Source organism: Gigantopelta aegis, chromosome 4 (assembly GCF_016097555.1).
Source record: "Gigantopelta aegis isolate Gae_Host chromosome 4, Gae_host_genome, whole genome shotgun sequence".
Classification (NCBI taxonomy): Eukaryota; Metazoa; Mollusca; class Gastropoda; order Neomphalida; family Peltospiridae; genus Gigantopelta; species Gigantopelta aegis.
The window spans coordinates 96,259,547-96,277,289 of record NC_054702.1 but is presented as its reverse complement, the minus strand read 5'-3'; the positions used below and the strand labels follow the sequence as shown (position 1 = coordinate 96,277,289).

General features: G+C 35.9%; 1 protein-coding gene across 3 annotated transcripts in view; it reads right to left on the bottom strand.

The window, feature by feature from the left end:
• LOC121371486 (ninein-like protein) overlaps positions 1-17,743 on the bottom strand; it is an 82,181-nt gene that overhangs the window by 39,488 nt on the left and 24,950 nt on the right. Inside the window, exons 1-9 of one of the 3 annotated variants that reach the window (XM_041497415.1) lie at positions 12,840-12,919; positions 11,831-11,903; positions 10,900-11,060; positions 8,837-9,135; positions 8,102-8,174; positions 6,191-6,330; positions 3,815-3,955; positions 2,786-2,818; positions 58-220 (exon numbers count right to left, since the gene is read on the bottom strand). In XM_041497415.1, coding sequence (XP_041353349.1) covers positions 58-220; positions 2,786-2,818; positions 3,815-3,955; positions 6,191-6,330; positions 8,102-8,174; positions 8,837-9,135; positions 10,900-11,060; positions 11,831-11,903; positions 12,840-12,842 — 1,086 coding nt within the window. In that variant the 5' untranslated portion in view covers positions 12,843-12,919. Of the gene's footprint in view, positions 1-57; positions 221-2,785; positions 2,819-3,814; positions 3,956-6,190; positions 6,331-8,101; positions 8,175-8,836; positions 9,136-10,899; positions 11,061-11,830; positions 11,904-12,839; positions 12,920-17,743 lie in introns of those variants that run through there. The other 2 variants (XM_041497413.1, XM_041497414.1) reach the window with 2 other exon arrangements.

The following is a 17,743-nucleotide window of genomic DNA, read 5'->3' as shown; positions in this document are numbered from 1 at the left end:
CTGCCATAGAACTAACAAGATAAACAACGACATTTGAAAATCATTCAAATGACAAACCTTCTGAAAGTGGACCAATTGTTCCTTTAGTTTCAACTCCTCATCTTTAAACTGTGACAGTGTCGAGTCAAATTTCTCTGATTCAAATGTCTGTTCCTCCATCGCGGCATCTAAATGTTGCTGGAGCTTGGCAATCTGTTCTTGGTATTTTTGCTCTATCGACCTATAACATTAGAAAGTTATAAAATACATTCAAATGAATGAATGAATGAATGAATGAATGAACAATCCAACAAACAAATTAATAAACAAATTAATAAATGAATGAATGAATGAATGAACATATGAATGAACACAGGAACAAATGAATGAATGAAGAAACTAATGAATAAAGAGATGAATAAAGAAATATATGAACAGAGTGATGGATGAACAAATGAATATTTAATAACACCCCAGCATTAAAAGTTATGTGGAGCAGGCAACATTTTTTTTTTTAAATCTTGATATCTATATTTCTAATCAATTGAAAATTGATTAGCAATTACTGTGTAATGTTTTAAAATTGTGTATCTCAGAAACTTGCGTAGTTAAACAAAAGTATTGAATTGTCTAAGTTGTTTAATGTTAAATGTCCACAATTATGTAACATGAAGAGTAAATATCCAAGAAATAATAATAACAAAAAACAAAATATTTTAAAAAGCAGCTATTAAAAGCACATCAGATAATAATGTAAGCATGTTTTCTATTGCACAAATAATAAAAATGTTTTAGCTACGGAAATTATTGAATATTTATGTTTTTTCAAATTTAAAGCTATTATATTACAAAATATACTTTTATGTACATCAACACACTATGGTACAAAAAAGGGGGCATTATTCTTCATTATATAAATTATATGGAGTTTTAACTAAATTAAGCAACTTCAAAATAATGTTCAGACTCACCAAACTGAAAATAATTTTGGATTAAAATATAACAAAATTTGACTAATTCTAGAAATATATATTATATAACAGCAATAATAAAATGAAACCCATTGTTATAATGTATACTTTGTTAATTTAATTATATTTTATATATAATACACATTATCAATATCCCTCATGCAATTAATATTTAAGTCAGTTATTAAGTGGAAGAAAAAATAGGGAGGGAAGGGAGTATACAAAAAATCCCACCTAAAATTATATTACAGTATGATAACCTCATTCTTACCATGAGCCCTACAATAAAAAATTTAAATAAAGCAGAAGGAAATGCTGAATATAATTTCCAATCCATAGAAAGCATGTGTATTTAATTACAATGAAATCATCCTTTTGTTGGGTCAGAATGTAAGAACACTAAGTAACTAGATAGACCCAGCTAGATTCATAACTAAACTAGGTGGTTATTAATGTTATATAATTACTAGTGGCTCATCCATTCTACTGTGTTTCGAGTTATTAATATTATGTTGTTATTTCTACTGGATCTAATATTATTTCAATTACTTGAAACAAATTATTTTAGTATGAATAGTAAAATAGACAGTTGCAAAGCACTTTGATTTATGGAGTAATAATTAAATATTTAATGATAAAAGTAACTTCTAAAGTTAAAGATCATAAAAGTTATATCCACTATTGGCATCAATTAAATGTTGTTGTTATTGTTGTTTTGGGTTGGGGGGTTTTGTTTGCATAAAACAAATCAAAGGCTTGATAGCCAATAGCAAATGTAAAGCATTATTATCTCAGCAACCTTAGATTTAAGACAGCCTAAAATTAAACTGTTTACAGTATTTGGAAAAATCATAAATATCAACATTATTTAATTTTTAGCATTCAAAAAATAAAAGTAAAAAATATTTAATATAATTGTTCACCATGATAGTAACTCAAATAACAACACTTAGTTCATATGTTGCGTTTAATGGTTAATGGAAAAGAAACTGTAGATCATGTGTGCATCACAAACGTACTGTGAAAGGACTGCATGTGGTCAATAGCCAAAATTGTGTGCTGAAAACATGAATCGAGCATTCGTCAGTTGCATTTAAAAAGAAGAAAAATCAGTATACTTTTTGAAATGATTTATTGTTAATCATCCAGTTATTGATAGCTTGACAATTAAAAGAACCAACATTATAATAAAGTGATATTATGATAAGGTGATCACAATCAACTTGCTTTCTTCACAGTACCTGACTTGCTTGCATTCTAGATCTACAGTATCAACAGAGATTATTTACAAATGTAAGTTTTTAATGGACCTTGGAGAGCTGACTTAACTAAAACTAAAAACTAATCTGTCAAAGTACTACCATGTTTCAATGCTGCAATAGCTTGTGTTGTGATTAAAAGAGCTGACCTGTATATGAGCATGCTAGCATAAGTCTCTAAATAAAGTTGGGTTCCCATAAAAACTGTATCAAGTGGCAGATTGTCAGTCACCACAGATCATAGCAGACTCGCAGCACTTTAATTATGTGAACATAGTCGCAGATATCTGTGACGGATTTGTGACATCTTTAGAAAACTGAAATGTTTGGAAACATATATGGATCTGGCATGTGATTATCTGTGACAATCTGCAGCATGCCACAGATTTTATGGGAAACCAGGCTTAAAGGAAACTGAAAAGTATCTTAAATATTATTCCACCTTTTCAATCCACTTAAGTAACCTAAAACAAACAAAAAAACCAGAAAGAAAATAAAAAACAAATAAAAAAAAGAACAGAATAATTTAGGGGTAAACCTATTTCCGCCTCCACAACCAGGTGTACGGTTACTTACTGATAAGTGTGCTTTATTTCACAGATAACCTCACTGAAGTAATGGAATTAGTTTCAAAACAAAAGGTAACATAGCTAAATATTAAAAACATTTCACACAAAAACACAAAAAGAAAGAACTGTTAGAAAAAGAGGAAAGGAATAACTGTTGACAGTTAAATTTTGTTTTGTTTAATGACACCACTAGAGCACATTGATTTATTAATCATCAGTTATTGGATGTCAAACATATGGTCATGTTTTTCAGATATACACAATGTAGTCTTAGGGAGAAAACCTATTACATTTTGCCGTTAATAGCAAGGGATCTTTCATCCAATAGACAGGATAGCACATACTACAGCCTTTGATATACCAGTCGTGGTGCACTGGCTGGAATGAGAGGAATAACTGTTGAATGACACCCCAGCACTGTTTAATCAATGCCTTTTAAATGTTCAATATGGTAACTGTGACACTGGTCTACAGAATTAGAGAAGAAACTTGATGTTATCATTTAATCCACACCTTCTCATTAGAAGCATCGTAACTTTTTATATTTATTTTTCAGACAGGACAGCACATACCATGTACTGTCCTAATGTAATTTATTTTTTAAAGACAAAAACAAATAATAAAAAGTATTACTGTAAATAAAAATGTGTTGAGTGCGTAATTCAATAAAACATTTCATTGTTTATTTAAAGCTAAAATTATACCATCTAACAAGAGGACAGTCAATTATATACATAAAGTCTTCATTAAGAATTGTACTTGAACCAAAGGAGATTTGTACCCTTCAACTGATGTTTTCAAAGTCATTTTAAAATCATCAGAACATCTCTTCAAATAACTACAAATATGGGTTAAGTGCAACTTTAAAATAATATTTACAACTGATTTCACAAGTCTACACATTTTACTGGAAGATATTATTAAAACATGCTTTACACAAAAAGTTGTTTTTAACAATGTCAGTTAATAATTTTAAATCACTCAAAACTCATTTGCCCTTGTTGTCAAAGGTAAACTAATTTTAAATAATACATACAAGAGCTGTGCTTCTGTTGATTTTTCCATCTGGACATGTCGATCATCAAACTCCTTTGCTAGAATAGCATTCCTAGCATTTGCCTCTCTCAAATCAAGCTGAAATTTGTCTCGTTCTTGCTTAACTTTGTTGTAAAACGATCTGTTAAAAAAATTATTAATAATAATAAAATTTTGTTGAATAAACAAAGTTAATGTTAAAATAAAGTTTACAAAATTGGAGTACACATGATACTGAAGTTGAAAACAAGTTTCATTCCTAGATTCTATGTAAGTACTCAGTAAGCATTATGGAATCAACAAAAATCTTAATATGAAAATCAAATAAATACAATTCTTCAAAGATTCCTAATTATATTTGGCTAACTCACCACCTATAATGTAAGTATTTTATGCTCGCACATTCACCAGGCAATCTGCCTGAGTGTTGTAAAATCTGCTTGAGTGGTGTAAAACATCTACCACTCATCTCCTATACTGTGCATATTTTAAGCTGACACATTAGAACAGCAGTCTACCAGACATAACATGGTGTAAACTCACCTCCTATACTGTGCACATTTTAAGCTCACACATTAGGAGAGCAACCTGATAGACATTACATAGTATAAAACACCTACAACTCACCTCCTATACTGTATCTCTTGCTCATATATTGAGTCTCTGAGTAACCTGACAGTGTTTACATTGTGTGCAACATGTACAACTCACCTCCTGTACTGTATCTCTTGCTCATATATTAAGAGTCTCTGAGTAACCTGACAGTGTTTACATTGTGTGCAACACGTACAACTCACCTCCTGTACTGTATCTCATATGCACACATTAGGAGAGCAAGCTGACATTCATTATATACTCTTCAAAAGAAGAAACGCAAAACCACATTGTCGTAACATTTGGAGAATTGATTTAATTATTGAATGGTGAGTCCGATAATTACCAAATGTTGCAGGATTGTTCACAATTCACTCTAGTCCATTGTGAGTAAGTGATAGGACACACCACCAAGGTCAAGGTCATCTGGAGTCAATACCGGGTGTGGCCTCCGCGTGTGTTGACAACTGCCTGGCACCGCCTGCCCATTGAAGCAACCAGAGTACGGATGACGTCCCGGGGGATGGTGGCCCACTCGGCCTGCAAGGCTGCTGCCAGCTCGGGCAGGGTCTGGGGCTGTGGTTGTCGCTGTCGGAGGCGTCGGTCCAACTCGTCCCATAGATGCTCAATTGGGTTCTAATCCGGTGATGTCGATGGCCAAGGAAGGACATTAATGTTGTTGTTCTGTAGGAAAGCCGTTGTGAGACGTGCTGTGTGAGGCCTGGCGTTGTCATGTTGGAACACTGCGTTGGCGTTGGCCATAACTGGAACGATGTGTGGCCGGAGGATCTGGTCAATGTAGCCCTGTGCATTCAGGTTGCCCTGCACGTGGACCAGGTCAGTTCTGCCAGTGTGTGAGATGGCTGCCCACACCATGACACTACCCCCGCCGAATCTGTCCACTTCCTGCACGCAGTTTGCCGCATAACGTTCACCACGACGCCTATACACGCGACATCTTCCATCATGACGTCGGAGCAGAAATCGGGACTCGTCACTGAACCACACCTGTCTCCATCGCAGTTGAGGCCATTGTCGATGAATCTGGCACCACTGCAGTCGGAGTCGACGGTGTTGTGGTGTTAAGATGACACCTCGAACTGGACGTCTGGCACGAATTCCTACCTCACGTAGGCGGTTCCGTACGGTCTGGTCGGATATCCTGCGCAAACCTGGTATTGCTGCGGCTGTGGAGGTGGCAGTAGTCAATCGTTCCCGAAGGTGGCGTACCCGGATGTAGCGGTCCTGCCCGGGGGTAGTGACCCGTGGTCGACCGGATCTAGGGAGGTCACGTGTTGATCCATGTTGCTGGTAACGGTCCCACAGTCTGGAGATGGTGCTTGGGGACACATGGAATGCCCTGGCAACGGCCGTTCTGGATTCGCATGCGTCTAGTCGGCCGATGGCATTGTTTCTCTGCGGTTCACTGAGACGTGGCATGTCCTGGATTGTCAACTGTCGGCCAGATACAGAGGCCAGGCAAGCGAACACCCTGCACTTTTATACTGTCGGTGTTCATGTTGCACGTGCAGACAACGCACGTGCAGTGGTGACATGGTTTGCACGTGGCTGCGTTTTTGTGAATATTCACATTTTGGAACTTTATTGTACAGTAGCTGCGTTTTATCGAATGTAACCGTGGGAATGTGTTTGGGACATGCAATGACCTTATATTCACAAAGCATGAACCAGTAGGAAACATAAAATCGGAGTTATAACCCATTTGTACCCTTTTGCATTTCTTTTTTTGAAGAGTATATATTGTAAAACATGTACAACTCACCTCCTGTACTGTATCTCATGTTCACACATTAGGAGAGCAAGCTGACAGTAGACATCAATGTCTGCGTCAGACACAGCCTGGTCGATGAGAGAGGTCAGCTCTTCAAGATTCACTCTCGCACCCAGAGTAATGCCGAGGTCCTTCGTAAAAAATAAATAATACACATCTTTTGTAATTTTTTAGTATTAGTAATTAAATATCAGTTTTAGCATTACAATGTGGTGTTTGTTGTTGTTTGATTTGTTTGGAGGCCCAAGTTTTTGGGGGGGGGCAGAAGAGGTTGTAGGTTTTTAATATTTTATTTGGTCTGTGTTTGTTTGTGTTTGTGTTTGTGTTTGTGTTTGTTTTTGTTTGTTTTGTTTTTGTTTCATTTAAGTGTTTTGTTTTTTATTTAGTTTTGTTCTGTTCTTTTAAATATGTTTATTATGTTTTTGTTTATAAAATGCCACGAACATTATACGAACCATACAATAATAATTTTCAAAAAAAAACATTTGTCAATCATTTAGGTTACAAGCAAATTTTAAGTGAAATAAACAGTATTAAAACAATTTTTTTTTAAATATTAAAAAATACACCTAGTGAACATTAATCATTTCTTCTTGCAATGACAAAATGTTTTAGGTTATGGAACCAAAAAGAGAGTTCTAAATTCAACATTCCATTTTTTTTTTTTTTTAATTTTTGTCGCCACTACATGGGCTACTCTTTCCGATTAGCAGCAAGGGATCTTCAATTTGCACTTCCCACAGGCAGGATAGCACAAACCATGGCCTTTGTTGAACCAGTTATGGATCACTGGTCGGTGCAAGTGGTTTACACCTATCCATTGAGCCTTGCGGAGCACTCACTCAGGGTTTGGAGTCAGTATCTGGATTAAAAATCCCATGCCTCGACTGGGATCCGAACCCAGTACCTACCAGCCTGTAGACCGATGGCCTAAACACAACACCACCGAGGCCGGTATTCATGCTATGATGTCAGTTTACAAAATTATACATAATTCTGTTTACAAACTACAAACAATTTAGTAGAATTAATACTGAAATAGATAATCCTTTTAAAAATGTACAATACAATACCCACATTTGGAATGGAATTTTTTTTTTTTTTAAATCTCAGCATATTGTTTAACCATCTGGTAATTTGTAACATTTTAAAGCACTAATCTAGCTGGAGAAATAGTTTTTGTCTCCAAACAAAACTTAGCTTTAATCACCAAGCTGTCAGCAACATAAGTCACCATAATATATTGGGCCTAATCTGATTTTAAAAAGAAAATCACACAACAATTGTCAAGACACTGGCTTGCTTAGTGTCTGAAGCTTATTTAGCATCTTGTCGGTCACTTGTCTTACTTTAATACAAGACTGGACATGAAGACAAGTTGTAAGTGTTGTTAGGTTCTCGGCCAGATTCATTTCAGTAATGCCAAATTTTTTATTTTACCTTACTTTCATTTTATTACAACAACACATCAATTATCACTTATTTAATACTACTGCACTTTTAATGGAAACAATCTATTTCTTTCACTTATATTTTATTACCGAAAGTAGTAGTATTTAATAACAAAATATTACAATCACACATTTTCGAATGAACAAGAACCATAACAAAACCATACAAAATGTATGATAAATGTTCTTTTAAGCCATTTTTTTTATCAAACATCTCCCCTTTCTTCTGGGAAGGGAGAAGTCACTTCTATGTTTTCAATCCTAGATTAGTGCTTAGTCGTATAAAAATTAATAAAAGAAAACTTAATCTGTCACATTGGCTGTCTGCTTAGAGTTCTTTAACGTACACCTTTGCACAGGAAGGACAGAACATACTCCAAACATCAAAGAATTCTACAATATATTTGGCTTTCTACAAAGTACAATTTTAACCAAATATTTTTCTCTTTACCTGTAGTAAAGTTGAGGCATCTGGAATGCTTAATGATTCCCAGAGATCAATAACATCATCAACATTTGCAAACCTGTAAATATATCAAAATAAATTATAATTTCTTTCATGGACGTGATTCATATTTGAACAGTAAATAACCTAAGTCGTGCCAGAAAAAGCAAGTGGTCACCCCTACTTCCTTTCACATGTGCCTCAAAGGTTTTAGGATAGTTTCAAACTGTCTTGTAATACATTTTTTCAATAAATCTGATTTGAAACTTCATGTGATTGCTAATTTTAGCACCATTTTAGGAGTGATGTTCAGCTCAAGCTTAATTTTGGTCATGGCGAAACTGATATAGGTAATACAATGGCATAAAAATCAAGATAAAATATATAATAAATATTACAATTTTTCCAGAAAAACAATTCTAGTTTTTTTTATCAACATTACCAAAAATATATATCAACATCCAAAAGAAACTTTCCATACATAACATTTTTATAATTTGATAAATAGTGTTGCTAATCGAAAGGAACTAATTTAGAAACTACCTTACAAACACTTTGCATGTATCTTGAATTACACTGTGATGACATATAGATGTTGAACTCTATGATACTTTCATATGCCACCATAGCATTTGCTGGTTTTCTCCAATACAATTTCAAGCCTTGTAAAATTTCTTTTGGATGTCAGTATATTTTGACAACATAAAGGTATAATTTAAACATCTATAAAACAAGTCTTGCCCAGTTTCATTGGGATCAATGCAGGAGAAGATGCCATTTAATCCATTGCTTGACAGCACTGACGAGTTTCTCTTCTCACTGCCGGGAGATGGGAAGAGTTTCTTCGATGTTGCCATGGTCCTGGGTGTCATCCTGCGACTGTCAGACGGAGTACATTGGGCATTGTGTTGCGGAGACTGAGACATCCTCCCAGACGGCCGTTTTAAGAGCGAGCTTCGGCGATGTCCACCAATGAAATCTCGGAGGGTTAGTCGTCCATCATGATCCGTGTCAAGCTTGTCAAACAGATGCTGGAGTTTCTACAGAAAATTAATAATTTTGTTTTTATTTTTTAAAATACATATACATGTAACCAGATTTAGGTTTACGTTTTGCCTTAGTTGTACCTAATTAGATTTTCTTTTATTTTGATCACCCTCCTTAGCAGGTTACATTTCTTTCTTTTTATCATAAAGTACATTAATTGAATTCTAAGGATGTTTTTTCTTATATAGTTTATTCATGGTTGGCTTTATTGGAGGGTAATTATTTATGTGTGTTTTTTAGGAGGCGTTTTGTTGGTGTTGAGACATGGTTTGTGACAACTGATAGATATGGCCGAGAATCAATAACTGTGTTCTCAGATTTAGGTTAAATTTGAGTTATAAACACCCATGTAATTTGCCTTGATCTCTGTAGGTAGTAAATATAATAATTTTCAGAGAAATGTTACTATTATTGACACTTTCACAAGCATACACATTTTTTCTCCCTGTACCCCCACCTCTAAAATAGCTCACCAAAAATGTTAGATTTTGCATGGACTACCTTTATTTTTAATTATTTTGATTTTAAAAGCATACCATAACATTAGTCCCTAGTCCTCCCCCCAACATACATACATATATTTATCGTCGACGTCCCTAACTGTGTTATGCTTCAAATTCCGTTCACTTTGTTTTCTCGTGCACGGTTCGCGCAATCAACATCCGATTTGTTGTCATCGGCATGTCGTTCATTTATGAGGTTTTTCTTCACAGTTCACGAACATTTTTATAAACAATAAAGTTGAGAAAAGTAAGTATCTAAATACAAAACTTTACAAACCCCTAAAACCATTAATTTTACTAAGTCGTTTTTGTTTATTACTTAAAATTACCGATATCGGATCCACATGACTCGTAGAAATTTACTTAAAATAGAGAAAGACGAATTAACTTTCGGTGCGTGTCACATGACCTCACACGTGCCAGATCAACAAGGCCAAAGAATTTAATTTTTATGATTTTTAGGACCCCTGTTGTTAGAATTTGTTTTCAATTATTATATTCGATCTGCAAAAGGTATGCTACATTTTTGTGCCTCTATTGTAGTGAATAGTATTCATAATACATTCATAACAGTTGTAAATAATTTTGAGTATATAAATTTTGTTAATTTAGAATCAATTCATTAAAAAAATTATATTTTACAAACTATGCGCAGGTATGGACGTAATGCCTATCAGTATTGACATCAAGTGTGAGCGATGTGTGTTGATAAAACGCGGACCGGACCAGAACGCTTGACAAATTGAATTTTTCCTTTAAAAAAAATTGAATAAATTAAGTGTTCGGCAACTGTGCATAATTAAGAAACATATATTTTTTCATGTAGTTGTCTTAAAAATGGAAAATGATGAACTGCACATGCGCATTACGATACTTTTTGCAAACACATGCGCCTGAACGCAGTTAGAAACGTTGTTTACTGTAGGGTGTTTCACTTTTGTTTACTAGAATGGATTTGTTTTACATCCAAATTGTAGATTTTTTACGTTAAATGATTAAAATCATTTTGTTTCACGTATCGTAGCTGAAAAATGTAGAATCATATTTCCGTAAATATCGTATTCGTGTTTTTGTTGTTAGGTGAACGCAGTTTGGGACGTTGATGGTATATAACTGTGAAAATGTTGATATGGTAATTGTGCAATTAAGTGTGTTTGTGTGTGTGTGTGGGGGGGGGGGGGGGGGGGGTATCAATGTATTCATTTGTTTAATGTTGGCCCAAGTCTTAAAGCAGGGCAACTAACTCTAAAATACCTCATCATCCATATCTCCCATGTCAACATATTCGGCAAACTTTGCGAACTGCCTGATGTCAATGGAAGAGTTTTTTGAGAAGCCCAGTTTGGTCCAGACATCTTCCAGCTGTTCCGATCCTGCCTGTGTGCGAGTCTCTGTACCTGGTGTGCTCAACTGACCTGCAACACAAGTACCAACAATCTCAGTTATAAACTGGACATGTAGGGCAAACATGCATCATAAGCACTTATGGTTAAAAGGGTTAAAAGGGAAGAAACACATCTTGACTGGTATGTCTTTGAGGAGGTACACATGTATGTAACAGGGACTTTGGATCTTCACCCCTCTACCATATTTGGCACCCAAGGGTACAATATTTCATATGAACCATTGGTCTGTTTATGTGTCAGTACTCGACTATGTAAATTTAAATTCATGCAAACTGCCAGTAGGTTATATGGTGATCCCTTATATTTTAAAATTAACAGTTGTAAACTATTTCAAAATATTTTCTATACCGATTTTGGACACTTAAAAAATACTATTTACTTTGGAAAATCATTTTGTCTGAAATATATGTACATTTGGAATGTCAATTAGTACAGAACAATAATACATGTCTTACGATTAGGTTAATCATCAGTAACACAAATACAATACACATAACAGAACAATTGGTTACCTAGGCATGTAAGTAAAAATCATGCAAGCCAACTTTCGGTTACCAAAGATATTGTTCCCTCTACATGTATTTACTGATACTGCTTAACACCAGTATTAAAAGTTGAAAATACAAAAACACAAAAAATATATGCATAAATGTAGTAGCACCAATTTATGTAAAAAAAAAATTAAAAAATGATGTCACTGGTGATTACTTGCCTAGATATCAAATGACTAAACAAACATACTACCAGTACATGTAATTAACTTTTGTCAAGTTATATACCTTCTGCTTCAAATGTCTCATCATCGTCATCGTAATATTCTTTCTTGGCCTTCTTAACTTGGAATTCATCTCCCTGTAAGAGAATACGTCAACATTATTACAATGTATGACATTCCACAAAGAAACCTTTGAAATGTCTGTCGTTATGCTAAGTTGCACAATGTGCTATTTCTGCAGTCAGTATATATGCAAACAGTACTATAGGCCTCGGTGGTGTAGAGCTCAAGCCGGTGGACTTAAGGCTGCTAGATACTGACTTCACATCCCAGTACCAGCTCACACCCAGAGCAGGTTTATTGACTCAATGGTTAAATGTAATGGGCAACTCTATTAACGTGCCCCTATCCACTAGGGTTCAGGCACGCCCACCCCAGATCTAGCCTCTGACTTCGCCAGTGACCACCTCCGGGGCGGGGTTAAATGTAAGGCCAATACTCTGAACTCTTTCACTAACAACAACTACAAAATGTATCAACCCACTTTCCTGGACAGACAGCCCCAGATAGCTGATGTATATGTATGTGTGTCTGTGTGTCTGTGTGTATGTGTGTCTGTGTGTATGTGTGTCTGTGTCTTCTGTGTGTGTGTGTGTGTGTGTGTGTGTGTGTCCCCAGGACAGCATGCTTGAACCGTAATCAGATATAAACAAGAAATTAATATAAATGGCAGTGAAACATTATTTAATTATCACGTTAAACAAATACAATAATTAAAGAGAAAATAATAATGTCATATAAAAAAGTTAAGTTATATAACTTATAATAATGATTTTTTTATGACAAGTTTTGCATGATTTATAGACTAACCCCAAAATACTGCAGCAATTTGGCAAAATGTGTTTGAAAGTCACATTTTTCTAAATAGTGGGTCAAGCACAATTTCCTGAGGATGTATGTTTGCTGTCTGGTTTCTGGACACATGCATTAGATCTGCTGTTGCCATAATATGGACTATGTACTCTTATATACTAGCAGAAACAAATGTTAAAAGTACTCAGCATAACACATACCATGTCTTTTGATAAACACCAGTTGTGTAGCTCTTGTTATGTTTATATCTCTTGCTATTCCAAGGCAGCTAGTTGCCCATCCATGCATGTAACAACCAAACCAAATGTTCAATTTGGTATCACAAGAATCAGTATTTCAACGAGGTGTAAACCTTACTTTTTGTTTAAACATATTTTATTGATACAGTATATTACATGCAAGCAGTATTACGGTACCGTAATATGTTTTATTAACCACTGGTAATCAAATACAAAACCAAACCAGGAAATGGTCACACACATGTACATACCATATTTACTCAAATAATAATAAATAGCTTTGATGTAATAATAGTTTAACCATTAACATACCAGGACAAACAAAATATTAATTGGGTGACTCATATGAAGATATGAAGGGAAATATACTTTTTAAAGCAATATCAATCTCCAAGTGGCAATACTTCTGACTTTAAACAGCCGACATTTAAAAAATTAAGATATCAACAAACGTGATCCAGAATCATTATTTACAGACCATTATGTGTCTTGTTCAATGTATAAATGACCATCTGTTGCTAATGAAAAAAGCAGTCTTTGTTTAATAATACTTCAGCAAAATAATTTTGTTTGCATGGCAACACGTACTATACAGAAACCCACAGCTGCCTTCATTTCCCTGTAAGGGGTCTCTCATATCCATTCCCTGGAAGGGAATGTAGGTTTAATGACACCTCAGCTTATTTTGGCTATATGGTGTCTAACATACAGACAGGCGGAACACAGCCCAGTGGTAAAGAGCTTGTTGGATGCATGGTCAGTCTGGGATCGATCCCTGTCGGTGCACCCATTGGGCTATTTCTCGTTCCAGCCAGTGCACCATGACTGGCATATCTAAGGCCATGGTATGTGCTATCCTGTCTGTAGGATGGTGCATATAAAATATCCCTTACTACAAATGGGAAAATTACACCACTAGAGCACACTGATTTATTAATCATCGGCTATTGGATGTCAAACATATGGTCATTTTGACAGTCATAGAGAGGAAACCCACTAAATTTTTCCATTAGTAGTAAGGGATCTATTATATGCACCATCCCACTGATGGGATAGCACATACCACAGCCTTTGATATACCAGTCGTGGTGCACTGTCTGGAACGAGAAATAGCCCAATGTGGATAGATCCTAGACCAACCATGCACCAGGCATGCACTTTACCACTGGGCTATGTCCCACCCCATGGTATTTTCCCCACAACTGGAATAAAATGTTTAACAAAAAGAAAAAGAGCATTTTACAAGCCACGGTGGCGCAGTGGTTAAGCAATCAGACTACAGGCTGGTAGGTACAGGGTTCGCAGCCCGGTACCGATTCCAACCCACAGTGAGTTCTTAAGGGCTCAATGGGTAGGTGTATAAGGCCACTGCATGACTCACTACACCCTCTTCTCTTTAACTAACCAACTAACAACAAACTTACTGTCCTAGACAGACAGCCTAGATAGCTGAGGTGTGTGCCCAAGATAGCGTGCTTGAACTTTAATAATAACTGGATAAAAGCACGAAAACAAGTTGAAATGAAATAAATGAGAACATGTTTAAACATGAAAACGACTTATAGCACCATTGCTACGGTACCTGTAATCGGGTACAACACAGCTGTACTCTGTGCATGCATATTAATGAACAGGATACCTGTCAACACCAACATAATCAATAAACACTTCGCAGTGATGAACTCGGCTATAAAAACATCAATAGTAAATGCAGAATAGACCTTTCTGGTCAGGCTATTCCATGTTTATCACACAGGGGAAAGGTGGGTCTGCAAGAAATGTTCCTAATCATAATTCCAGATTACAGAACATGTATTTTATGAGCGATAAAAAAAGAAAAAAAGAAATTAAACTCCTTCGACCTCCACTGTTGATGCGATAATTTCAAGAATCACTTGAACAAAGTGGACTAGTAAACAGAAAACACATGGGCTCAGTAATAATTAATGAATAAATGTTTAAAGACACCCCAGCACCAAAATATACATCGGCTATTGGGTGTCAAATAAAGGTAAATATATAATATATAAATGAATTGATCATCAAAATAAAAAATTTAAATTCAAAAGTTAAATTAAAGCACTGTGACACCCGAGATGTAGCCCAGTGGTAAAGCTCTCGCCTAATGCACGGTCTGTCTAGCATTAATCCCCGTTGGTGGAGCCATTGGGCTATTTCTCGTTTCAGCCAGTGCACCACGACTGGTATATGCTGAGGTATGTGCATTCCTGTCTGTGGGATGATGCACTAAGATAGAAATATTTAATGGCATGTCCTTCTATTAGTAAATTAAAAATCTGGCTGTCATTTTTATGGGCATATATATGTAGATGAAGGTATAATGTTTACATTTCAAAGTGAAAGTTATTAAATATTTATTTGTGAGAATCCATTATTATGCAACTCTGAGATAACACCTTTAGCCACAAGCTGCTCCACCAAGGTTAGTTCTTCAGTTATGTAATGCTTAACGTATACTGATGGAAAGAAATAAGGGAACACATAAATAAATACTAGTAGTATTAGTAACATCAGATTTTTACTGCTACTAGAACCCTCGTCCATAGTATTGGGAACTTTACTGTCTTACTGACATTCAATGTCACAGACCTGACATTCAGTCCCTTTCTTTTTTTTACTTATTTTAGCACTTATAACCAATTCAGGTTCATGCATGCAGTCCTGGGCACACACACATCTGGGCTGTCTGTTCAGAACCGTGGGTTAATCTTAGTGGTTAGTGAGAAAGAAGAGGGTATAGTGGTCTTACACCTACCCAGTGAGTTGTTAAAACTTGCTCTGGGTGGGAGCCGGTACCAGGCTGCGAACCCAGTACCTACCAGACTTATGTCCGATGGCTTAACCACGACACCACCAAGTCCCTTATTACATTTCTGTATTTTATACACACCTAACTACTCTAATGGTGAATTATATTTGTGTTCCCTTATTTCTTTCCATCAGAATACAAGTACAATACAAATGTCCATCTGTCAGTGGCAATCCTTTGCTTGGTCATTGATTATCTTCTCAGTGTGATGCAATAGTTGTTAACACGCTGGCAATGTAACTTAACTAATGCAATTAAATCCGATCCTGCTATTTGTGAATCGATGGTCATTACTAGAGGCTTGTCAAGATTAACAACTGTTACCACAGATACCAGTGTAATAAAAGTGTCTAGGGCGTTGCTCATTGGTTACAGTATACAGGATTTAGCTGTGGTAGAGCACTTACTGGAGATGTCATGGGTCATAAGATTCATTATTCAGTGGACATGTTTTTCTCATTCCAACCAGCATTTCATGACTGGTATACTACAGTCTGTGGTATATGCTTTCCTATCAATGGGAAAGTGTATATGAAAATATCTTGTGATGGCAGTGGGTTTTCTGCCATTGTAACATAATTAAATTTCAGTTACATTCATTACAATATAACGTTATCTCGTTGGTCCAGACGTAGAAAGGGAGTTTGTTCATTTCTCGATGAACGTAAAAATTATGTCGTCGGGGAACGTCATTTTATTATGGGCAAGTTGTCTTATTGAGTGTAACTGTTTATGGATAAAAAATAATTCAAAATAAAGTATGAAGTTTTAGTATTATTATTAGCAAGTATGAATGAAATTTAATTATAAGTATTGTCTGTTATTTCTTTTATGTTCATCTGGGTACGAACAAAAAAACTAATCCACAAACTTATGTGAGAACAGCTTCGCCGATTCAGTTTGTGGCTGATTTTTTTTTTCATATACCCAGATGAACGTAAAAGAAATAACTGACAATCCTTAAATGTTTATGACAGATCCTTTTTGACGACCAACATTACACATATTAAAGATGTTTTCCTGTTTAGAATATCAGTGTCTGTATAAACAAGGTGTTTGTTGTCGTCCTGTTTGTAGTAGCCCAAACCAGATTTTATCTCCCACTAATTTTGTATATAGGAAAAAAAAATATTACAAAATAAAATGAAAAATGACCATGCACTACAAACATCAGCACTCAACCGTATAAACACATTGGATATACAGACATTAATATTGTAAACACAAAATGCCATTTAATAAGTCATTTTAGTCACCAAAAAGTCGGTTAGTGAAAAACATCTCATAACGAATGCAACTCAGGACAGTTCTTTTAATACTCTTGACCAAGAATCAAACTAACCATACCCTGTATATTTTGACACCAGTCAAAAGTTTGAAATATCACAAGAGGTGTTAAGTCATAATTTTCACTGTACTCACTGGGTTATTTCTTTTTCAAACCAGTGCTCTATGGCAGCTGCACCGGCCTCGATGGCAGTGGTTAAGCCATCGGACTACAGGCTGGTAGGTACAGGGTTCGCAGTCCGGTGGTGGCTCCAACCCAGAGCGAGTTCTTAAGTGCTCAGTGGGTAGATGTAATGCCACTACACCCTCTTCTCTCTCACTAACCACTAACCAACTAACCCACTGTCCTGGACAGACAGCCCAGATAGCTGAGGTGTGTGCCAATGATAGCGTGCTTGAACCTTAATTGGATATAAGCATGAAAATAAGTTGAAATGAAATGAAATAGTGCTAAGGGTCATCATTCTCACTGTACTCATTGGGTTATTTCTTGTTCAAACCAGTGCTCTATGGCTGGTGTGGGTTCTGTCTGAGGTAAAGTGCTATTAGCTAGCTGCATTTCTTTTCAAACAAGACCGGCCTCGGTGGCGTCGTGGTTAGGCCATCGGTCTACAGGCTGGTAGGTACTGGGTTCGGATCCCAGTTGAGGCATTTAATGTTTAATCCAGATACCGACTCCAAACCCTGAGTGAGTGCTCCGCAAGGCTCAATGGGTAGGTGTAAACCACTTGCACCAACCAGTGATCCA